Source organism: Girardinichthys multiradiatus, chromosome 3 (assembly GCF_021462225.1).
Source record: "Girardinichthys multiradiatus isolate DD_20200921_A chromosome 3, DD_fGirMul_XY1, whole genome shotgun sequence".
NCBI classification, from domain to species: Eukaryota; Metazoa; Chordata; class Actinopteri; order Cyprinodontiformes; family Goodeidae; genus Girardinichthys; species Girardinichthys multiradiatus.
The window spans coordinates 48,681,508-48,705,669 of NC_061796.1; the positions used below are offsets into that span (position 1 = coordinate 48,681,508).

Genomic DNA, 24,162 nt, shown 5'->3' on the forward strand with positions numbered 1-24,162 from the left:
ATTCCAGGCTCCAGGTGAAGCATTTAGCTGTCTTAGTTTCTGTTAATCAATTCGCAGCTAAATTATTAAATTAGGTTCTTAATGGGTTTCCTTTACAGGAACACAAAAACACACTGGACCATTGTTACACAGCTTTAAAGGACTCATATCATGCTGTTACCAGGGCTGCTCTGGGTTTTTCAGATCATTATCTAATCCATCTCATCCCAACCTACAGACAGAGACTAAGAGCTTCCAAACCCAAGGTTCACACTGTTAAGAAGTGGACTGAGGAATCAAAGCAGATGCTACAGGCCTGCTTTGAATGCACAGACTGGACTGTTTTTGAAACTTCAGCCACTGACTTAAACCAACTCACTGATGTGGTGACATCATACATCAGTTTCTGTGAGGACATGTGTGTGCAGACCAAGACCTTCTGCACCTTTGGGAACAACAAGCCATGGTTTACTCCACACCTCAGGAATCTGCGCAGAGAAAAGGAAGAAGCTCACAGCAGTGGAGATTGGGCGCGGTACAGGCAGGCCAGGAACAAACTAACAAAGGAGATCAAAGCAGCTAAGAGAAGCTACAGTAAGAAGCTGAAGAACATCCTTTCTACTGGTGACACTTCAGCTGTATGGACTGGTCTGAGAAACCTGACTGCCTACAGGAGCCCCCCCACCCATCCTGAACAGAGTCGTCTCCTGGCCAACCGTCTGAATGGTTTCTACTGCAGACATGACAAGAAGCTGTTCACACCTCAAACCATCTCCTCCACATCCCATTCAGGAACAAGTTCTTCCCATAAAGCTACCAACCCTCCACCTTCAGATCCTCTACCTGCACTAAAGACCTCTGAGGAAGATGTAAACAGCTCTTTCAGCGCATGAAAACAAAGAAAGCTGGAGGACCTGATAACGTCTCCCCATCATGCCTGAAAGCCTGTGCAAATCAACTTGCTCCGATCTTCACAAGGATCTTCAACAAATCACTGGAGAAATGTGAGGTCCCCTCCTGGTTCAAAAGATCCACCATCATCCCGGTTCCCAAGAAACCCACCATCGTAGGATTAAATGACTACAGGCCTGTAGCCCTGACGTCTGTGGTCATGAAATCCTTTGAGCTTCTGGCGTTGAAGCTCCTGAAAGACATCACAGGCCCCCTGCTGGACCTCCTGCAGTTTGCTTACCGAGCAAACAGGTCGGCAGATGATGCTGTTAACTTAGGTCTACACTTCATCCTGCAACATCTCGACCACCCAGGGACGTACGCCAGGATCCTGTTTGTAGACTTCAGCTCGGCCTTCAACACCATCATACCAGACATCCTCCACCAGAAGCTCACACAGCTCAACGTCCCAGCCTCCACCTGTCAGTGGATCAACAGCTTCCTGATGGACCGACAGCAGCAGGTGAGACTGGGGAGCATCTTCTCCTGATCCAGATCAATAAGTACTGGTGCCCCCCAGGGGTGTGTTCTATCCCCACTCCTCTTCTCTCTGTACACAAATGACTGCACCTCATCGGACTCGTCCGTGAAACTCCTGAAGGTTGCAGATGACACCACTGTCATTGGACTGATCCAGGACGGTGATGAGTCTGCATACAGACAGGAGGTGGATCGGCTGGTACACTGGTGCGGTCAGAACTACCTGGAACTGAACCCACTCAAGACTGTGGAGATGATGGTAGACTTTCAGAGAACACCACCCCCATACACCCCCCTCACCATCCTCAACAACACTGTATCGGCTGTGGACCACTTCAGGTTCTTAGGAACCACCATCTCTGAGGACCTGAGATGGTCTTCACACATAGATACTGTTCAGAAGAAGGCCCAGCAGAGACTGTACTTCCTGAGGCAACTCAAGAAGTTCAACCTTCCACAGGAGCTGCTGGTCATCTTCTCCACTGCCATCATCCAGTCTGTCCTGTCTTCATCCATCTCAGTCTAGTTTGGTTCATCCACCAAACAGGACAGGTCCAGACTGCAACCAATAATCAGGACTGACCTTCTCTCCATCCAGGACTTATACAGGTCAAGGGTCAGGAAAAGAGCTGCTAAAATCTCTGCTGACCCCACACACCCTGCACATAAACTGTTCAGAGTTTTACCTTCAGGTGGCGCTACAGAGCACTGTTCACTAAAACCAGCTACAGAGACAGTTTCTTCCCCCAGACTGTTTCTCTGTTGAACATTTAATAGAGAACAAAACAACAGCATACAGATGTTGCAAATGTACCTTTTTATGTCTGTATATTTAAGGACATAAAGATATATGTATAAATATATCTTAGAACGTATTAAAAAACAAAAAGAAAACCAAAAAAACAACCCAGAGAACAAAGTGTACCGGAGTCAAATTCCTTGTTGGTATGTACGAACTTGGCAATAAAGCTGATTCTGATTATTTCATTCAGGTCTGTCTGACCAATCGGAGCCCTCCTCTGCCTGCAGTGGGTATGTGGCAATTACCTGTAGAGTTGGGGGACGCCACTCTCTCGTAGTGATACGGGTTCACACACACACTGTCGTACTTTAGGTCAAAGGCGTACTGGCAGAACTTCACGTGTTTCAGCTCATTCTTGTGTAGGTCGGGCCAGCGCCACAGACGGGCATAGATCACATGAGGGAAACCCTTCCTGCCTGCTACCTGTGAGACAGACAGGTGAGGTAGACAGATGAGAGAGAGACAGGAGAGACAGAGACAGACAGGTGAGACTGCATACAGTCAATTTGTGAATAGGCTCCATGTTGGGACTTTAAAAACACTCAAAGTAATTAATACAGAGACTGTTACCATGGAAACAAGGTCTGTGTATGTGTGAACCAGGTGATCCAGAGTGAAAGCATGAAGAAAAAGCATGACCTCAGGCTGCTGCAGCATTTGGACTGCACTCAGACCAGCTAAGGTCCAGTCCACATCAGGACACATGGACACTGTGTCCATCTGTCACCAGCAGACAGATCCATATTCTGCAGGTGTCCACAGTGGTTTGGTGTGTTCTGTGGTCTCCACTCACACCATAGAAGAGGTAGCGATGTCCCACTGTCAGTCCGTTCACACAGAACCAGACTATACTCCTGGAGAGCTTTCAGGTGAGTTCATCTTGGAAGGTTCAACCCAGTTTCAGCTGCTGCTCCAACAATCTTTCAGAAACATTTTGGATAAAATCTTTGTTTTTTATTGATTTAGGGGAGAAGACCAGACTGACATAAAGATCATGGAGAATAAGCAGACGTACATGTGATTAAATTACCATCAGCTTGATAATGTAAGAGACTTCAGATCAGCTCTTCCCAGAAGTTTGGACCAGATTGATGTCAGAATGTACCATGCAGAAAGCAATCAATACTTTCTAACCTAAAGCAGCTTCATCAGACTAAGCTCACTCTGAGAACATCTGCTCTGGTTAAATGTTCTGCTCCATTCTCAGGACAGTGAGAACTGGGATGGACTGAACTGTGAATGGTTCTAACTGGTTTCTGTTTAGGATGACCAGACTGGTCAGATGAGTGAAGGTGACTGAAACCAGAGCCCATCCTTCACCTTGAGAGGTCAGAATCACATGAACACCCAGATCTAACCTGCTTCGTGTCTTGGGGTCTTCACTGGATGTAGAATCTGCAGGGAGGATCAGACCAATTTAAACAGCAGGAAGATCATGACATCAGGAGGAGCACCACAGAAGACTGAGGTCAAAGTTTCCATGCCAGCAAACACCTCAGACTTGTTTATCAACAGGGTTGGAGATGCATGGTGAAGCAGGCCTGAACGATTCTGACTAGATGAACTCACTTATCCTAATGTTTATTTATCACCTAATTCTGAAGAACGCTGAAGGTGGAACTCTGAAGTGTAATCAGTGCAGCACCAGGACAGTTTATGGTGAACACATACAGCGACATGAGAAGGTTTGCCCTCTTCCTGATTTCTTCTTTAAACACTGAAGTGTTTCAGATCATCAAACTAATGTAAATATTAGTCAAAGACAACATCAGTTTTTAAATGAAGGTTTTTATCAAAAGAGAAACTAAATCCAAACCTACTTGGTCCTGTGTGAACAGTGATCGCCCCCTGTTAAAACATGACTGAACTGTGGTTTATCACACCTGAGCTCATTTTCCCTAGCCACACTCAGGCCTGATTACTGCCACACCTGTTCTCAATCAAGAAATCACCTAAATAGGACCTGCCTGACAATGTGAAGCATACCAAAAGATCCTATAAAGCTAGACATCGTGCCAAGAACCAAAGAAATTCAGCAACAAATGAGAAATGAATTGTAATCTATCAATCTGGAAAAGACTCACTACGAGTTTTCACAAACACTTGATTGCAGTTGCTGCTGCTAAGGGCGACCCAACCAGTTATCAGGGTTAGGGGTCAATCACTTTTCACACAGGGCCATGGAGGTTTGGATAATAATAGATACCATCATTTAAAAAGTGCATTTTGTGTTTACTGGTGTTGTCTTTGACTAATAATTACATTAGTTTGATGATCTGAAACACTTCAGCGTGACAAACATGCAAAAAAGAAGAAACCTTTCCGCACCACTGTTACCTGCAGCCATGCAACAAACAGAAAATGAGCCGCAGCATTTTAACTGTGGAAAACATGAGGAAACACACGGTTCCACTCGGATCTGGAAGCAGGAAGAACATGGAGCTGGATGTCAAAGATCCCCCTCGCTACGAGAAGGAAGGACTTAAACTGTTAAAGGATCTCTGACCATTGAGCCGCTGGGATTCAGGTCTTATGCTTTGTAGCTTTCTTGGAACACAACATCTCATCTTGAAGATCCAAAGCCTTTGCTCAGAGCTGATGGTTCAGAGGTTCCTGGTGGTGTCTGAGGTAGTTCATCTCATAAAGTTCATCTCTCCTCAGTGAGCTCAGAACTGATAAAGGGACCTCTAGTGATGCAGCGTGCCGTTTCCTGCTGTGTGTGTGTGTGTGTGTGTGTGTGTGTGTGTGTGTGTGTGTGTGTGTGTGTGTGTGTGTCGGGTCTGGCGCAGAGCGCTCTGTGTGCACAGGTGAAGGGCAGGAAGAGAAGGCTGCAGACAAAACACAGAAGATCTTTGGCTCTCCAAACATGTTGCCTCAACCATCAGGATCAGGCAGAGAGATCTGATACAGATCATCTCATTATGATGCAGGACAGAACCAGAACCAGCCTGGGTTCCAACTCTGTGTTAGTTCTCCATCAGGACCAGACTGTGATCCTAATGTCGTTCCAGAAAGAAGAGAAGCAAATGGCTGACAGCAGTTAGTTGGAGTCCAACCGTCTGATCCGACTTTAGTTTCAGTTTTCTCCCTAACTGAACTCTGACTGGAATCAGAACCAGTTTATTCCGGATCAAACACAGTCACATGTGGAAACTTCAGCCTGAATCAGTCGGAGTTTCTTACAGCCTGGAAACTCTGTGGTATGAGATCCACCAGACGAGTCCACATTCTGCTGTCTGCCTACACACACACACACACACACACACACACACACACACACACACACACACACACACACACACACACACACACACTCTGGCTTTAGTTAACCCAGCCCCTTTCCTGTACTTCAGACAAAACAAGCCAGCTGCCCTTCCTCCTCCTCCTCCAGGACGATCCAGACTTCTCTGTCTCCGAGGATCCAGTAACACCCAGACTCCAAACAGGGTCAGTTCCCAGTAAAACCAGCTGCAGGACGTCTGAATCCCAGACAAACGGAGCCTGTTCTCTGTAAGCCTTGATCAGCCGCTGCTGCCGGGTCCTGTTCAGTCTTCTAGGGAGATGTTCTCCTGGTTCTTCTTAAAAAGCTCCACCAACAACTTATCAGCAGGTTCATTTACACACTGAGTAAACTGCAGCAGAATAATCCAGGTATCATTATCCTTCCTTTGATCCAGATCAACAATTTCCCAGTTTGTCTTTGGACTTTGGCCGTTTCGGTTCCAGCACCTGACTGCTTAGAAGATTGTTGAACCTGTGACTGATTTATGGGTTTTTAGCTCCAACAAAGTGAATCCCAAAGAGCAGAAAACCCGGAATATCTCAGCAGCGTTTCCTTTAACAACCTGGAGAAACTGGCTAACAGAAGTCAGAACTGGAAACGTCTGGAGTAGTGATCTGTTTCAGAAGATCCAGGATCTGAGAGCTTCAGCGTCCTCCTGCTGTAACCAAAGTTTTCAGCTCTGTGGAAATCACCTTGTTGGAGCTAAATCCTAGAAATCAGTCCAACTGTGGTGTGTTTGGGATGTTCTGAGCAGGTCTGGAGTCTTTGGCAGGATCTGGCTTGTTGTAATCTGAGTCTTCACAGATCCGGTTCCAGACTGGACCATAACTATACTTACTGCTAATACGGTTTGTTTTATGGTTCCTGACCTCTGACCTCCAGCCGTCCACTCTGTCTGAATCTGGTTCTCATTGTTTGTGCTGCTCAGAATTCCCTGTTGGATTCATTGAAGTATTCTAAAGAGGTTCTGCTGGGTTCTCTTTAAGAGAGCTGCACGGGCTATTTACAGTGAGTCTGCGTGGTGGTTCTGCAGACCTGAACAGACTAAAGTGTCTGCCGTGATGATTACTGCTGGACTGGGTCACGCCCAGTCTGCTGCAGCTCAACATAATTACTATCACACATCAGCTGCACATGAAACCTCTGAACCACCATCAGAACTTCAGACAGAAACCTCTTCCTACCACCTCACAGAAGATCCGCCGTGTTACCGGCTCATGCAGAAAGGATCCTGATCTAAGTCAGAACCAGAATATTTTCACTGGTTAGCTTTAGGCTGAGAAGTTTTCATACCTCCTGATTAAACCTGTAATGAAGTCCAACCTCTCAGGACTCAGATCTGCTCACAGTGAAGTCTATGCTTCAGTTTGGATGGGAGTAAACTCTGAGCCTTAACAGAACCCATACACTTCAGCTTCATGTGTAAATGTGGACGACCCGTCAGGGAAAAGACTTCTCTTTATAACTGCTTTTTTGAGAGTGAGTGATCTTATCGTTGTGAGAATCTCTGAGTGAACATGCATGGCTTCCAGCAGAAGGTCAGAGGCTAAGAACATCTGTGCTTCTGACTGGAACCGCGTTGTACGAGCAGAGCCCCCTGCTGGCTGTAAATAAAACAACATGAAGCGATGGACACTGATCAATAAATCAATAAGCAGGTCTGATAAATTGACTGAGCTTCTACTGTAACTAACTCTATGTGCTCTCTTTCAGACTCTAACCTTGAAAACTGGCTCAGAGTTTATCTGTTCTTTCTTTCTAGATGAAAAGACTAAAGGAGCTACATCCATTAACATTTACTTTTCCTTCCCATAGAAAGTACTCCTGGATCAGTGCTTCTTTGTTCTCTTTGTGTCTCTGCTCTGTTCTCTCTAACCTCCAGTCGGTCGTGGCAGATGGCCGCTCACACTGAGCCTGGTTCTGGTTCTGCTGGAGGTTTCTTCCTGTTAAAAGGGAGTTTTTCCTCTCCACTGTCGCTACATGCATGCTCAGTATGAGGGATTGCTGCAAAGTCAACACCAGTGACTGTCCACTGTCTCTACATGCTCATCCAGGAGGAGTGAATGCTGCAAGTCACTGACTGGATGCAATCTGCTGGGTTTCCTTAGATAGAAAAACTTTTTATCCAATTTGAATAAATAACTGAATCTGACTGAACTGTTCAATGATTACGATTAATAGGAATGTATGAACCTGACTGTTGTGAAGAACCTTGAGACGACATGTGTTGTGAATTGGTGCTATATAAATAAACTGAATTGAATTGAATAAGATGATTGGATGTGGATCCACATGGATCAGGGTGTGAAAGGACTAAGAGAAGATACGTCTGATGCAGCGTTAACATTTGCTACATTTGGGAGATCGCTTTGAGTCACTGGTGAGGTGCTTCTCACAGATACATATCAGGAATCCTCAGAACATCTGGTACTGTCCTGTCTGCAGGCCATCTGGTCAGGTTTTCCCCCTGCTTCCTACCTGCAGCCGTCCATCCAGTGTCCTCTGGATGGTGACGCACTTGCTGGGGTGGACGCCGTTGGTCGTGACAGCGGTGATAAGCGAGTCCAGCTCGTCCTTCTTCTCCTTCAGCTTCTTCACCAGGCTCTCAATGGCGCGCTTGGCAAAGCCTTCGTTTTCTCCGCCCTGCCGGTGACACATCAGGCTGTGGACAATGCTGAGGCAGGCGTCGGCGCTGCTGGGGGCGGGGCCAAGCACCGACATGGTCACTTAATATAGAGGGGCGGAGCTGCAAGACAATTAGAGAGCAAATAATAAGATGAGTTAACTGAAGGATATTTCTGACCCAAACACAGGATGAGAGTTTATTCTGGTCATTTGTGAGCTCAGATGGCTCGTCTAAACCTTTCAACTAAGCTAAGTCCAAACCTTCAGAAGGCCCAGAGAACAGTTGAACAAGGAAGGATTACAGGAAATACTGGAAGGCAGATTCACAAGTCTGCAGTAACAAACACTTTCTGATCACTTTGTCACTGTAATATCTGTCAGTCATACAAATTAATACACAATATCACATTATCAGTATATAAATGGCCTTAAATCAGCCCAATATGCAGAATTTAAATAAATGTGATAACAGTTCACAGATAACATGACAGAACACATACAGTCCAACTGACCAGACCAGACCGTCAGGGGACACAGGAAGACAACCCGGGGCCACCAGGGGCCCCTGGGGAGGGGGAGGGTGTTAGGGAGCCAGCAGGAAGCTGTTAACAACTGTATTGATCTCTGTTGATCAGAAACATGAGTTAAAGCTTCATTACTGATGTTACATCACCTTCTTCCAGAGTCTCCATCCCTTAGACACACAGAGACAGGAAGACAGGAGGAGAGACAGGACCAGAGTAAAGGAGACAGACAGGAAGACAGGGACCAGCAAGATAGACATGGAGACACAAAGACAATACCAACATAATGTCCAAAGCCATCCTTATATAAATAACAGAATTTCTGAAAAATATCTGATCACCTTTATAGATGATCGAATGATGTTATGGATGAGTGACCTGATAATCAATCGGTTAAACTGACGCCCAGATGGACAGGGAGACGGGAACAGAAAGATGGACCCAGACAAACAGGACAGACAAATGGACAGAAAGAAAGGCAGACAGACATAGAAGACAGATAGAGACAGTCTGGACAGACAGCCATGCAGACACAGAGACAGAAAGTCAGCCCCCGCTGCAGCAACAGTTGTTCCCCAAGACCCTCCACCCCGCAGCGGGCTCTTTCAGCGGCACTCACCGGGACTCGGAGCGCTCGTCTGGGCTGTGCTGAGCCGCGTGTATCTGTGGTGCGGAGTTGCGTGGGTCTCAGTGTGATGCTGCAGACCGTCTGTCTGGGGGGTGGGGGGGGGCTGTGTCACGCTCCCCCGACAGCTAGACATAACAGGAAGTCTGCTGACCTCCGTGTTTTAGGAAAATAAGAGTCCAAACAGAAGCGAACAGTACGTTGTTCTGATCCAAACAGCAGGTCTCCCAGCGCCAGAGCGGAAGTTGAAGTGTTAACAGAATCAGAAATGAGGTCACAGAAAGCTTCTAACATCAGCGCATGCTCTACTGGACCAAGGAAAAATCAAGAGACAGGACACCATCACGTGACCGATCAACAACAAACACTTTATCTAGCTTGTGACGTCACGCCGCTATAAAATCAGCCCATTGATCACCAAGCAGTTCCCCATTAAAAACATAAAATCCTGCGCTGTAACAGAAGCTCTTATTTTGAAAGGACGAACAACTAAAGTTTGTTCTGCGAGACCATGCGCGCGCGTGAGGTTGCCCATGGTTACCTGGTGTCAGCAGGCCATCGTGCAATCGGAACACAGCTCCATCTAGTGGCGAAGAAAGGAACAACATCAATTAGTGTGCGATTTTAATTTGGGATTTGTGTGCGTGTGTGGGTGCAGTTCTGGTTCTCTTTTAACGTCTGGTGTCCTATTTCCGGTGTTGTTGTTTTATTTATGTTTTTAATTCTGCTACGATGAATACCCAACCTTCACCCTATTGCAGAGTTTGATAACACTTTGGTGTTAATCTATTCTATAATCTTCTTGCCCTGCAGCAAGAAGGTCATGGATTTAAATCCCAGCATAGGATGTTTCTGTATGGAGTTTACAAGGTTCTCCCTGTGCGCCTGTGGGTTCTCTCCAGGTACTCCAGCTTCCTCCCACATTCCAAAAGCATTACAGCTAGGCTAATTGGTCCCTCTTAGTTGACCTTTGGGGTGAGTGTGTGCATGGTTGTTGGTCCTGTGTGCCTCTGCATTGTCTTGTGATGGCCTGGAGACCTGTCCAGGGTGGACACTGTCTCTCCCTCAAATAACTGCCCCCCCCTACAACTCTGCAAGACAAGCAGGTATAGACAATAGATGGATGGGTGTTTGAGTAGGTTCACACTTCACACTCAGCACTCCTAGGAGGTCTTCCCTTAAAACTTTAAAAGGATTCATTAATTAAATGGTAAATTAAGTGAACTTGTACAAACCCTTTCTAGTCATACTGACCACGAAATATTTGACACTAGATTCACATTGATGTACATATCAATAATCAACTTGGGGTAAGTGCCCTTCCCAAAAAGACATTAACATTAGGCAGAGGAGGAAGCTCGTCACTGGAGCAGCTGTAGAAATGGACCACAGCTTTGATTATGCAGGTCATATTTGCAGAAACCTGGTATGGTCCAGCATAGGAAGGACTACCAAAACCTGCATGACGTCAGATAGTTGGGGCAAACTGGGCTTGATATTCAACTGCAGATATCTAGCTGAAAGGACCCTCACCTTCTTCACCACAGTCTGGTATGAGAGCTGCTCTCCAGCAGACAGGAAGCTGCTGTAGTGTGGTGAAAAATGTTCATTTTTGTCAGAATAAAGTTTTAATATAGTATTTAACTTGTAATGTAATCTTTGAAGACTTTGTATAAGGTGTTGACTCAGTCTTTGTGTTCTGATGCTGTTCAGATCTATAAACCTAAGCTTTTCACATTGGCTAATAACCCTAGAGCGCCCCCTAGAGTCACAACATAGAGTGGCTGCAGAATGAAGCGCCTGTCTAGAAAAACGAATAATATTTTTCTATATTAAACATCAGATTAACAGCGCAGATGCTCAGTTTGTTGTGGATCCAGTTTTATCCGCTCCGGGGAACTCAGAGGTTCTGTTCGGTCTGGTCCAGCTGGGGTGTTTTTCCCCCTTTTTTCTTTTTATTAAATGTTAGGAAGTACAATCAGATTAAAATCAGATCAAGAACAGGGACAAAGTACAGATACAGGTCCTTCTCAAAATATTAGCATATTGTGATAAAGTTCATTATTTTCCATAATGTCATGATGAAAATTTAACATTCATATATTTTAGATTCATTGCACACTAACTGAAATATTTCAGGTCTTTTATTGTCTTAATACGGATGATTTTGGCATACAGCTCATGAAAACCCAAAATTCCTATCTCACAAAATTAGCATATCATTAAAAGGGTCTCTAAACGAGCTATGAACCTAATCATCTGAATCAACGAGTTAACTCTAAACACCTGCAAAAGATTCCTGAGGCCTTTAAAACTCCCAGCCTGGTTCATCACTCAAAACCCCAATCATGGGTAAGACTGCCGACCTGACTGCTGTCCAGAAGGCCACTATTGACACCCTCAAGCAAGAGGGTAAGACACAGAAAGACATTTCTGAACAAATAGGCTGTTCCCAGAGTGCTGTATCAAGGCACCTCAGTGGGAAGTCTGTGGGAAGGAAAAAGTGTGGCAGAAAACGCTGCACAACGAGAAGAGGTGACCGGACCCTGAGGAAGATTGTGGAGAAGGGCCGATTCCAGACCTTGGGGGACCTGTGGAAGCAGTGGACTGAGTCTGGAGTAGAAACATCCAGAGCCACCGTGCTACAGGCGTGTGCAGGAAATGGGCTACAGGTGCCGCATTCCCCAGGTCAAGCCACTTTTGAACCAGAAACAGCAGCAGAAGCGCCTGACCTGGGCTACAGAGAAGCAGCACTGGACTGTTGCTCAGTGGTCCAAAGTACTTTTTTCGGATGAAAGCAAATTCTGCATGTCATTCGGAAATCAAGGTGCCAGAGTCTGGAGGAAGACTGGGGAGAAGGAAATGCCAAAATGCCAGAAGTCCAGTGTCAAGTACCCACAGTCAGTGATGGTCTGGGGTGCCGTGTCAGCTGCTGGTGTTGGTCCACTGTGTTTTATCAAGGGCAGGGTCAATGCAGCTAGCTATCAGGAGATTTTGGAGCACTTCATGCTTCCATCTGCTGAAAAGCTTTATGGAGATGAAGATTTCATTTTTCAGCACGACCTGGCACCTGCTCACAGTGCCAAAACCACTGGTAAATGGTTTACTGACCATGGTATCACTGTGCTCAATTGGCCTGCCAACTCTCCTGACCTGAACCCCATAGAGAATCTGTGGGATATTGTGAAGAGAACGTTGAGAGACTCAAGACCCAACACTCTGGATGAGCTAAAGGCCGCTATCGAAGCATCCTGGGTCTCCATAAGACCTCAGCAGTGCCACAGGCTGATTGCCTCCATGCCACGCCGCATTGAAGCAGTCATTTCTGCCAAAGGATTCCCAACCAAGAATTGAGTGCATAACTGTACATGATTATTTGAAGGTTGACGTTTTTTGTGTTAAAAACACTTTTCTTTTATTGGTCGGATGAAATATGCTAATTTTGTGAGATAGGAATTTTGGGTTTTCATGAGCTGTATGCCAAAATCATCCGTATTAAGACAATAAAAGACCTGAAATATTTCAGTTAGTGTGCAATGAATCTAAAATATATGAATGTTAAATTTTCATCATGATATTATGGAAAATAATGAACTTTATCACAATATGCTAATATTTTGAGAAGGACCTGTATAGATGAGACATTTTGAAAAAAATGAAAGACGAGAGGGAGAGTGTATTTCAAGTAAAGATGTTAAAGGTTTATAAATGTTGATATTCTTTAGAGCCTTTGTGTTTTTCGATGAGGAGATTGTCCTTATATACATATACAGACATATATACATATTATTCAAGTTAATTTCTCAGTATAAAGAGTTCAGGCTTCCTGTTGATGAATTTCTTTTTGTGTATGTGAAATTTAGCCAAAAATAAAAAGCATCACTAGTTTTGTTATTAAAATAATGAAAACCAAAAATAGCATTCTTATAGTAAAGGCGAAAATTGGAAAAGACAGAATCTGTAATAATTGTATTAAAGGTCCGTCCAGAATTTGCAGGTAAATTCACAGTACCAAAATAAGTGAGTTGATGCTTCATGTTGCTTTTGGCAAAAAGAGCAACAAATATCTGCATCATTCTTTGATTTGGATAAATATTGTTTCACAAGGTAAAATCTGTGGATCCATTTAAATGAGATCTTTATGACTTTATTTGGTTCAAGAACCTTTTCCCACTCAGCCAAACCGAACTTTCTGGAAACCAACATGGAGTCCAGGTTGACGTCAGAGGTGAAGGTCAGCGGCGGCTCGGCGGTTATGGAGCGAAACAAACCACCGGGTTTCTCCGGAACCGGAGAGGCCGGCCACCGAAAGCTGTACAGGTGGGTTAATTGGTCTATCTTACCTGTGGGACTAGTTATCCGAGTTAAACCGGCGGGTTTAGATGAGTTTGAACTGCTGGGGAGTTTGCTAGCTTCGGGCTGTTAGCATCAGAGCTAACTGGTCCTCTAATTTCCATTCAGCTCTTGTATTTCTAGATTTTCCTGAATTATGAACACGAGAAACAACATAATCACATTTAAATATACGAAGAAGTCTCAGAGGAGCAGAAAGCTTTAGCGTGTAGCCGCCCTGAGGGGGCATGGAGGCGGTCAAACGGACGTCCTCCGCCGCTAGTAGCAGCGGCTCCATGCGGTCTCAGGTCGCCGTTGAGCGGTAAAATCCGCTGGTTTGGGTGCGAATGAACACAGAACCACGCGGTTCGAACATGGTTCCTACTGCAACAAACTAATACCGGACAACTACTTGTTACTACTGTGACCGGAGTGTGCAGAGAAAGGGCAGCAAGTTATGAAACGCCCCGATCCGAAAACTAATAAAGGTCAAATCATAAAGAAAAATTATTATAAATCTAAAACATCAAAAAGTTTGGAACCAAATTAATTATTTTAATAAAAAATCTGGATGTTATGAGATGGACAATAATGGTTAAATGTGGTCATTGGACGTTAGATGATCCTCCTCAGCTGCAGCTTCAGCAGAAGATAAAAGTAGTTTAGATAATCAGAGTTCAGTCAAATGTACATTTTTTATACTTTTGTTAATTGGTAGCAGTTTGATCAGGCTTTCAACATGCTTAACCCCTCCTGTTGTCCTCGGGTCAAAATGACCCGCCACTGTGTTAAAACCCCCCCAAAAATCCAATAAATGCTATTTTTTTAACTTGAAATTTTATGACTTTTCCTAGATTGGCCCCAACAATAGAAAAAGTGAAATGTTCCTTTTATTCACATTTCCATATAAGCTGTACAAAGAAAGGTACAAAGGTGGTCTTCTGGTCAAAATGACCCATGAGACAAATAGAGTTGAAATCAAGGTCACAGAGTTATTTACAAACCACAGAATGTTACAATGTTTTAGATGTATCTCAGATCAATCAGTAGCAGAAGTTCACAAGGAAAATCAGGTGGTTTCTCGCAGGCTTCAGAAGACCACCTGTTTATTTCCAGAGGTTATAAAGAAGCTGCAGATAACAGGACCCTGAATTCTGTCTGTGCTGAAGCCATGAGTGTGCGTTATACTGCTGAAGACGCTGTAGAGCTGATTTTCTCAGATGTCCAACAAGACAACTCTGATTCAGAAGAAGCGGAGGATGTATCTGAAGATGGGAAGGAATACAACCAAGAGCATGATGAATCATTTTCAGAAGAAGAAGAAAACCCTGAAGCTGAAAGAGAGACTTTCCTTTCAAAAAAAGGCAAAATAACATGGTCCTCAGCAGCATATGACCAACACGGCAGGCATGCAGAACAAAACATCATAAAGATAACCCCAGGACCCACAAGGTATGCCGTTTCTCATGCCCATGATATTGTCTCTACATTCTACCTTTTTATCACAACAGCAATAGAAAAAATAATCCTGGGGATGACAAATCTGGAGGGTTTTCGCAAATATGGAGACAGCTGGAAAAAGATGGATGAGATTGACCTGCAGGCCTACTTAGGGCAGCTAATCTCAGCAGGTGTACACAGGTCCCGAGGTGAGGCTGCAGCTAGTCTATGGGATGCTGAGAGTGGAAGGCCAATTTTCCGAGCCACAATGCCACTCAAAGTCTTTCACACCTCCTCAAGAGTGCTACGATTTGATGACCGTGAGTCAAGACCAGCAAGACGTGTGACAGACAAACTTGCCGCCATAAGAGAGGTATGGGACAAGTGGGTGGAGCTGCTGCCCTACTTCTACAATCCAGGACCTGAAGTAACAGTGGATGAACAACTGGTTCCATTTAGAGGTAATCTGTTTTCATATTTGTAATAAAAGTGATTTTCACTACTGATTTCTTTGACTGTTTTCCGTGACATTGATACTAATCACGGATGCTAATGTCTTTTTTCCAAAGGTCATTGTTCTTTCCGGCAGTATATGCCCAGCAAGCCAGCAAAATATGGGACCAAGTCATGGGTGGCTTGAAATGCCAAATCAAGCTATGCTTGGAAAATGCAAGTCTATACTGGGAAGCCGACCAGTGGATGCCCAGAGAAGAACCAGGCGAGTTGTGCTTGATGGGACTGAGGGGTCACAATGTGACGTGTGATGATTTCTTCACCTCTTATGAACTCAGACAGCAGCTCCTGAAGAGGAAGATCACCATGGTTGGTACAGTTCGAAAGAATAAGCCTGAGCTCCCACCTGCACTGAGAGGTCTTCTCCTCAAAGTTTGCCTTCACGCCCAACACTACTCTAGTTTCCCACTTCCCAAAGAAAAACAAGAATGTAGTTCTTCTGAGCAAACTGCACACAGACGGTGACATTAGTGATCATGAGGGCAGGAAGCCAATCATCATCCATGACTACAACCGCAACAAAGGAGGTGTGGACAACCTGGATTAGGTGATTGGAACATATAGCTGCAGAAGAATGACTGCTGGTCCCTGGTCATCTTCCACAACATCATTGATGTTTCCTCCTACAATGCCTTTGTGATTTGGAGCAGAACAAGAGGAGGTTGTTCCTGGAGCAGCTAGGAAAGGCACTTGTAACTCCACTCATTGAAAGAAGGAAACATGTCCCCTGCACAGAACCCTCAGCAGCAGTTGTGAAAGCTATTCAGAGTGCAGGAGCTCCTGATCAACCTGAGGATCCATCTACCACAGCTACTTCCCCAGCTAGGGCACGTAAGAGGAAGAGATATCAGTTCTGCCCTCAAATGAAGGACGGTAAAACACATACTGTGTGCTGCAGGAGCTGTGCACTTGTATACTGCCCTACATGTGCTAATTAGTTGAATGGGTTATGTTATTTTTCCTATTTTTGTATTGTACATCGTCTTAAATTGTTCACTGGGGGAAAAAAATGAAACTGAGTCATTGGGATGAATAAAAATGTATTCAAAACTCCTTTTTGCACATTTTGTTTCTTAAGTTATAGAAATTCAAATGAAGAGGGAAAACTCAAGTATTCACACATTCTGAGCTCAATGACAATATGCAAGATGAAATTTGGTGTTTAAAATTCAATTAAGCTGTTTATATTGAGGGTTTAGTGAAGACGGAGGACACAGGGTGTATACAGAAAATGAGGACAACAGGAGGGTTAAATGAAGTTAATTGTCTTTGTGCTTTGTTCAAAAAACAACATAAACTGAACAGAAAAACCTAGAAAATTAGGACACCTGAGAGCTGTTCTTTTATTTTAAACAGAACAAACTCCAGGTTCTTTCATTCAAAACCCAGTGAGAAAAATGCCCACCAAAACAACTTGCATATGGAAGTATGTATAATATATAATATCAGTGAATATCGGCCATAGGAGCAATATTAATATCGGCTTAGATTTTCCTATGGGTGCTTTCTGAATTAAAACCAAGTAAAGGTTCTCAGAGTTATTGAAGACCCAGCCCTGGCAGAGGACCAGTACAACAGCTCCTGTATTAGTTTAATATTAAATTACTAATGAACTGGGCCGCTGTCAGATGAAAATGAAACTGTATTGGACCTGGGCTGAGGTTCTAGCAACGCCTCGGTGAATCACTGTGATCTTCTGTGCTGTGTCTGCCATTGTGAGGAACCATGAAGTGCTAGCTGAAGTTCTTCTCTGTGTAGAAACAGAGGACTTGTTCCTGCTGATCGGTCTGCTGGGGAACACGGGTTCTCTCAGCAGCAGAACAGAAGCCTGATGGATCCATCTCAACCCGGGCCGCTGTACCTGAGAAGCACGTCGACAGTTTCCCTGAATGAGCGGTGAGACAGAACCAGAACCTGAACCTGTTTCTAAGCATTAGTTTGAAGCCTCCAGAAAGCTGATTTGGCCTTTTTGTTGCAATGTCACCTGGTTCGCGAGGTTTAGCACAAGTTTTCTTCTGAAACTCCTCTCTGTGTTCCTCAGCTTCTCTCAGGTGTTGCAGAGCCAGCTGACCCGACCCAACAAGCCCATTATTAGGACCTCTGAGCCTGTTTCTCTGCACCCCCGGAGCCGTTTGAAGAGGGTGGTGCTGCCTCTGTCACAGGTGAGCTGCAGCTTCACCTCTCATGAAGTAGTAGAGGTCAGGTGTTCATGGGTGGATGAGCATTAAATGTCTTGGATTCATAGTCAGAAATAGAAGCTCGATTCAGTCAATGAATAATAATCAGAGGTGATTGGAGAGAGCTTTTCTGTCTGAAAGATGCTTCCTTCATCCTGCCTAAAACAGTTGGTCAAAAGGTGTGTCGCCGTGGTAACAGGGCAGGTTAAACACTGCAGCTGAAAGATCAAAAGACCCTCTTGGGCTTGTCCTGACCTTTTTTGAAGAGCCTGTCTCAGATTCGTCATCATCACTTGTGTCTTTCAGAGGATGAAGCTGCGTCCGAGGAAGAGGAGGAGGAGTGTCTGGACTCGACTCGGAGGTCTACAGCTCACCCGCCACCTGTCGTACTGCAGCCTGCCCGGATTCTGGAGCTTCAGGAATAAGTACACATTGAGAGCCAGGCGCAGCGCCACCTACAGGAGTGAGTACCAGCAGAACCACTGGTCTGGGTCACTCCAAGCAGCTTAAATGGGTTTGGTGAGGAGGTCTACCAGATGTGGGAGCTGTAAACTGTTCCTAATGCTGCTCCATCAGATCAGTCAGCATGATGTCCAGGTTCCTGTTCTAAGGTTTCATTTATTTAGCCCTTTTAAAGCAGACAGTCAAACTGTTTAACAATAAAATAATAGAAACAGAGAAAAGTAAAAATCTGGAATAAAGTGCCACAGTGCTGCTGAGCATTAAAACCTTCCTGAATAAAAATGTATTAAGTTTGGATTTAAAAAGGCCCAGGTCAGTGACTGAGCGTAGATCCAGAGCAGCTGGTACCAGCGTCTGGGTGCCGTGACCGAGAAGGCCCGGTCACCCCAACGTTTATATTTAGTACCCGGAACATTCAAGAACAACTGGGACGGTGACCTCAGGGATCAACCACACATGCAGAAACTCAATCAGAAATGTAAGGTGGGAACAATAAAGGTTTAAAGAAGAGAGAGCTGAGCTGAAAAGCAAAGCTCTCGATTTACCGGTCGGTCTACGTTCCTACCTTCACCTATGGCCATGAACTTTGGGTCATGACCGAAAGAACGAGATCCTGGATACAAGCGGCTGAAATGAGCTTCCTCCGTAGGGTGGCCGGGCACTCCCTTAGAGATAGGGTGAGGAGCTCGGAGTAGAGCCGCTGCTCCTCCACATTGAGAGGAGCCAGTTGAGGTGGCTCGGGCATCTATACCGGATGCCTCCTGGACGCCTTCCTCTGGAGGTGTTCCAGGCACGTCCCACCGGGAGGAGGTCCAGGGGACGGACCAGGACACGCTGGAGTGACTATGTCTCTTGGCTGGCCTGGGAACGCCTTGGGCTCCCCCTGGAGGAGCTGGAGGAGGTGTCTGGAGAGAGGGACGTCTGGGCGTCTCTGCTGAGTCTGCTGCCCCCGCGACCCGGTCCCGGATAAGCGGAAAACGACGAGTACGAGTTTTTAATATTTTAAAGCAGTCAGGCAGCCAGGGAGGGAGGGTCCAACGGGCTGATGTGCTCGTGTCTGGAGGTGTCGGTTCAAAGACGTGCAGCTGCTTTTTGGATCAGTTGAAGCCTGTTGAGGGGCGACGGAGAGGCAACAACATTAGGAGCGTTACAGTCATAACGTCTTGAGCCAAGAAAAGCGTGTATAGAATTACATATACTCTTGATGACTGCTCGGAAATTGATAACGATGAAATGGAGGAGCTCACAGTCGCCTATGTTGGTAGAATGGAGACAGGAGCTGAGGGAGGTGGATGAACTGGAGGCCCTAACGGCTCAACTACAGCTAAGATCTGATCAGTTCAAGCAGAAATGGTTACTTATAACAAGATATCTCTAAATGAAGGATTCTACAATGTCCTTAATGCCCATTTAACTATCTGTCTGTTCCATGCAAATTCAAATAAAAGCACCGTGAAAAAAAGAAAAGCGTGTATAGTCTTCGCAAGATCAGCGCGGGTTAACAAAGGCTGAGCTTCAGCTAGAAGACCAAGCTGGTCAAAGCTAGATTTTGACACTGAAATCACTCTTTAGTCAGGTAGACTCTGTGTTAGTTCGCTGTCTGAAGCTAGACTGAAATCTTTCAAAGATTAAATCATCCTCTAAAAGTGGCTGCAGTTGGGTAAAAACATGATGCTAAAAACCTCTTTCAACCTGTTCAAACCCAGCAGAACCTGCAGGAAGATCTGCATTAACAAGTGGCCCAACAGCATGTCTACCAGATGCCACTTTTTCAATAGAAACAAAGAAATGTACCACAAGCAGCGACTGAAGCGGCAAGCAAAACACGTTGGTGGATTTCAACCAGAGATGATTGGATGAAAGAACATCCTGGGACGATGGAGCTGTTTGTTCAATTCAATTCAGTTTATTTCTATAGCACCAATTCACAACACATGTCGTCTCAAGGTTCTTCACAACAGTCAGGTTCATACATTCCTATTAATCGTAACCATTGAACAGTTCAGTCAGATTCAGTTATTTATTCAAATTGGATCAAAAGTTTTTCTATCTAAGGAAACCCAGCAGATTGCATCCAGTCAGTGACTTGCAGCATTCACTCCTCCTGGATGAGCATGTAGAGACAGTGGACAGTCACTGGTGTTGACTTTGCAGCAATCCCTCATACTGAGCATGCATGTAGCGACAGTGGAGAGGAAAAACTCCCTTTTAACAGGAAGAAACCTCCAGCAGAACCAGAACCAGGCTCAGTGTGAGCGGCCATCTGCCACGACCACTGAGGTTGAGAGAACAGAGCAGAGACACAAAGAGAACAAAGAAGCACTGATCCAGGAGTACTTTCTATGGGAAGGAAAAGTAAATGTTAATGGATGTAGCTCCTTTAGTCGTTTCATCTAGAACGAAAGAACAGATAAACTCTGAACTAGTTTTCAAGGTTAGAGTCTGAAAAAGAGAACATAGAGTTAGTTACAGTAGAAGCTCAGTCAGTAGCCATGTCTAGGAGAGAGAAAGGGTTAAACACTGAAAGTTTCTGACTGAATATGGAGAACATGAAGATAAAACAGCTGAACAGGTGATATCAGAGTTAAACGTAATGGTTCTGATGAAGATTGTTTTAGTTTCTCTAGATCTGTGAGATGGTCTCCTCAACCCAAAGATCTCCTGATGTCTACAGCTGAGCAGCAGAAACGATTGATATTCAGGATTCATCCTGGTGCTTGAAATCCATGAATTTCTTTGTTTTTCTCAAGGTCCTAAAGGTCTTGGAGCTAAAACTGTTGCTCTCCAGACTTGTTGCTACATACATGTTTGGACTGGCAGATATTTGAACTTTGAGGTTTGTTTCTCTGTGTTGTGCAGCAGCAGATGATCATCACTAGGAACCCAGAGACAAACTGAGCTGTGAGTTAATGAACATCTAGCTGAAGAAGCAGTAGACCTGCTAGTTGTCCACTCTGCAGACCTTTTTTCTTCTCAACCAGGTTTAGCCTTCTTGCTTTAACAGAAGATCCTTCTGAGATTTCTTTAGATGCCTCACCAGACTCATGAGCTGCTACCGTCGCCTTTCTGGAGGCCTCAGATTGTGTCTTCTGGATCCAACCTGTATGCTTCTGTGCTGGTTCTCCACAGGACGAGGAAAGCTGGACGGTTGTCTGGGCCAGAGTCGCCTGGTGAGGACAGCAAAGCTCCAAACACAGACTGCAGGTCAGTTCCTCAGTCTGATGAAACCGAACTGTGATTGGATACGCTCCCACAGACATCAGCTAATCCGGTTCCTGCTGCACCTTCTGTGAGCAGTTCGCTCCAGCAACATCTGCAGAAGCTGGTTGTAGCTGAAAACATCCTGAAGGACCAGCATCAGATGTCTGAAGCGGTCGCTTACATGAACTCTGTTTTCTGGCAGGAGGACAAAGACTGAGTCAAACGCTGCAGAGGGGCGGAGCCACATCGTTAAAGGGCCGGTGGTTTCCCACCAGGAAGCAACTGGATGCACAGCTGGATGAGTATATGTCTCTGTCCAGGAGCAGGCTGGACAAGCAGCTGGAGGACTACATGTCCATGTCCCGCAGACGTCTGGACGAAGAGCTGGACGAGTACATGATGATGGCGGGGCAGTCTCTGGAAGACTGAGGGGGCGGAGTCTGGATCAGGTTTGGTTTTTAATGAGGACGGAACGAGGTTTTATTTACTGACTGAGAGCAGCAAAGATCTAGCTGCTGATTGGTTCCTGAGCTTCAGTTTTCTCTCTGTTGGTCTTTGTTTCTGCAGCTCTTCTCCTCAGTTGTTCTTTTATTGTTTGCGATGCTTTTGTCCACTTCACTGACCTCTCTCTGCGTTGGAAATCCGAATTACTGAAGCTGCACTTTTGTTCCCAGCCTTTGACAGAAAATGTGAATAAACGACGTTACCTTCTGAGAAGATGCTGGTTGTTCTTCATACCAGGGGGACCACTGATTGGGGCGGAGCCCCCTAGCTGTTATGATTGGTTCATTTATCTCCTCTCCTGTGGCCCAGGATGCAGCTGGACCTGTTTTGCTCAGCCAGGGTTAGAACCTTGTCTAAGTGTATAAGGTAGAGGTCGGCAACCCGCGGCTCTGCGTGGCTTGGGAAAAATAAATTTAATTTAATTGAAGTGTATTTCATTTGTTAGTTCTTTTTTAAAAATTTAGTTCTAAATTGGAAGACTTGTGATCTTGAAATGTCAAAATAAAATTATATTGTTTTCTCTCGCTCAAAATAAGCGTCACACTCAGCGAAGCTGTTATGGTGCGTTCACACCGAACGCGGATTCTGCGAATTTTTCGCCTCATTTGTGTGCTTTTGTCCGCGTGAACTCCGCGTTGCCGTTTGGCAACAAGCAGCAACGCTTCGCCGCGTCATCAAGTAGGAGGAGCTTCTATCTGCTGCTTGCTGGTTTCAACTGAACATGGCCGACATGGATTTCACGGATAATCACCTGTGGAGAGCTGAAAAACACCAGATTCTTCAGGGACGGGAACAGTTCGGAGATTACCACCACTTATTCCAGGAGCTGCGTCTGGATGACGGTTGATTTCAGCGGTACTTCCGTCTATCCAGGACCCAGTTCGAAGATCTGCTGCCCCGCGTTGTGAGATGAATCGGCCTCCGAGACACCAACTACCGGTGCTGTATCCCCGCTGCTGAACGCCTGTCCATCTGTCTTCGGTGAGTAAATAAAAAACAGTCGGTTTTTAATGTCCACATCTCCTAAATATAAGATATTTGTGCCTAAACATAACCAGGTCCTTTCTGTACTTGTCTCGGTAAAAGTAATTAGTTGAGTCATACAACTCTGGCTTGCTACACACCACCATTATGATCTGGTCCTCCATCTTCACTGACAACCACTTCTTCTCCGCTGCGGTTCTTCACCCTACATCACAGCCACATCCAGTCCCTGATTGGTTGACGCGACTTTAGGAAAAAGTTCAGATCTTTCAACTCGTTCATCGCTTCGCTCCTGCTTCACTCGGGGTGCCTTCCGCACCGTGTCCTTCGTACCGCCTCGCACCGCGCCGCTCCTGAACGCGCCTCTCCTTATCGCAGAATCTGCGTTCAGTGTGAACGCACCATTATACCTGCCAAAACGGCATCCATTTATTGAGACTTTCAACCCCAGGTAGGCCAAGTATGGAGTATGTAAGAAAAGAAAAATATCTGAAGAAAATCAAACATTTCATGATGCCTGGACAGATTCATTTGCATTTTCTACTGATGAGAGTGGCCTACCAGTATGCTTAAGCCTAACCCTGGCTAACAATAAACGGTCAAATGTCGCGAGACATTTCTAAAATAAACACAGAGCCTTCGCTGAAAAATATCAGGAGGGAAAAGAGAGAAAAGTTGTTTCTAAACGGATGCAGAAGGCTGATCTCAGGAAAAATCAAGAAGCGGATGAACTCTGCAAGTTCAGCTACCAGTTTTTTAGCTGCTCAGGAAATAGTCAGGCAGGGGAAACGGTTCACAGATGGAGAATATATGAAAGAGTCATTAAGCTTTCAGAACACCTATAAGACTGTGTCAAAGACAGAACCATGAAAATGGCAGAAAATATCACAAAATAAGACATCATTTCAGCTGCAGCGTATTCAATCGCCTGTGATGAGTCCAAATGAACAAATAGTGCTGCTCTGCTGATATGTGAACTCTAAGTGAAGAAATGGTTGAGCTGATGCCACTAAGATGCCAGACACGGGGGAGGACATCTGAGAGGCTGTGCGTGATTGTTTAAGAGCCAAAGAAATAAAAACAACCCACCTAGTGTCAGTGGAACTGATGGGGCACCGAGTTACTGGAGCGCACAGTGGCTTTGTGGCTTTGCTGCAGAGGTCACTGAATAGAAAGCTGCACCAAGAGGCATTGTCATCCAGAATGCACAGAGGTCATGAATGTTGTCATTCAGATTATCAATAAAATAATGGCTAAAGGTTTAAATCACCGTCGGTTCT

The 24,162-nt window shown here is 45.1% G+C and overlaps 2 protein-coding genes across 5 annotated transcripts in view; one reads left to right on the plus strand and one right to left on the minus strand.

Moving 5' to 3' along the window:
• LOC124865538 (mothers against decapentaplegic homolog 4-like) overlaps window positions 1-24,162 on the minus strand; it is a 32,816-nt gene that overhangs the window by 3,425 nt on the left and 5,229 nt on the right. Inside the window, exons 1-3 of one of the 4 annotated variants that reach the window (XM_047360710.1) lie at window positions 9,264-9,923; window positions 7,974-8,241; window positions 2,458-2,635 (exon numbers count right to left, since the gene is read on the minus strand). In XM_047360710.1, coding sequence (XP_047216666.1) covers window positions 2,458-2,635; window positions 7,974-8,216 — 421 coding nt within the window. In that variant the 5' untranslated portion in view covers window positions 8,217-8,241; window positions 9,264-9,923. Of the gene's footprint in view, window positions 1-2,457; window positions 2,636-2,782; window positions 3,513-7,973; window positions 8,242-9,263; window positions 9,924-24,162 lie in introns of those variants that run through there. The other 3 variants (XM_047360713.1, XM_047360711.1, XM_047360712.1) reach the window with 3 other exon arrangements.
• On the plus strand, window positions 13,323-22,330 carry LOC124865540. Its single transcript, XM_047360714.1, has 6 exons — window positions 13,323-13,589; window positions 17,313-17,450; window positions 17,596-17,716; window positions 18,038-18,194; window positions 21,323-21,397; window positions 21,597-22,330. Exons 1-6 carry the CDS (start codon window positions 13,411-13,413, stop codon window positions 21,821-21,823), a joined length of 897 nt encoding a protein of 298 aa, XP_047216670.1. The 5' UTR covers window positions 13,323-13,410; the 3' UTR covers window positions 21,824-22,330.

What these genes read in the sequence shown, in the direction of transcription:
- LOC124865540 (XM_047360714.1), top strand. Translation starts at nt 13,411, where the DNA reads ATGACTTTATTTGGTTCAAGAACCTTTTCCCACTCAGCCAAACCGAAC. An exon ending in GGCCACCGAAAGCTGTACAG is followed by an intron (nt 13,590 to 17,312) that starts GTGGGTTAATTG and finishes TTCTCTGTGTAG; the next exon opens with AAACAGAGGACTTGTTCCTG. An exon ending in TGGTGCTGCCTCTGTCACAG is followed by an intron (nt 17,717 to 18,037) that starts GTGAGCTGCAGC and finishes TGTGTCTTTCAG; the next exon opens with AGGATGAAGCTGCGTCCGAG.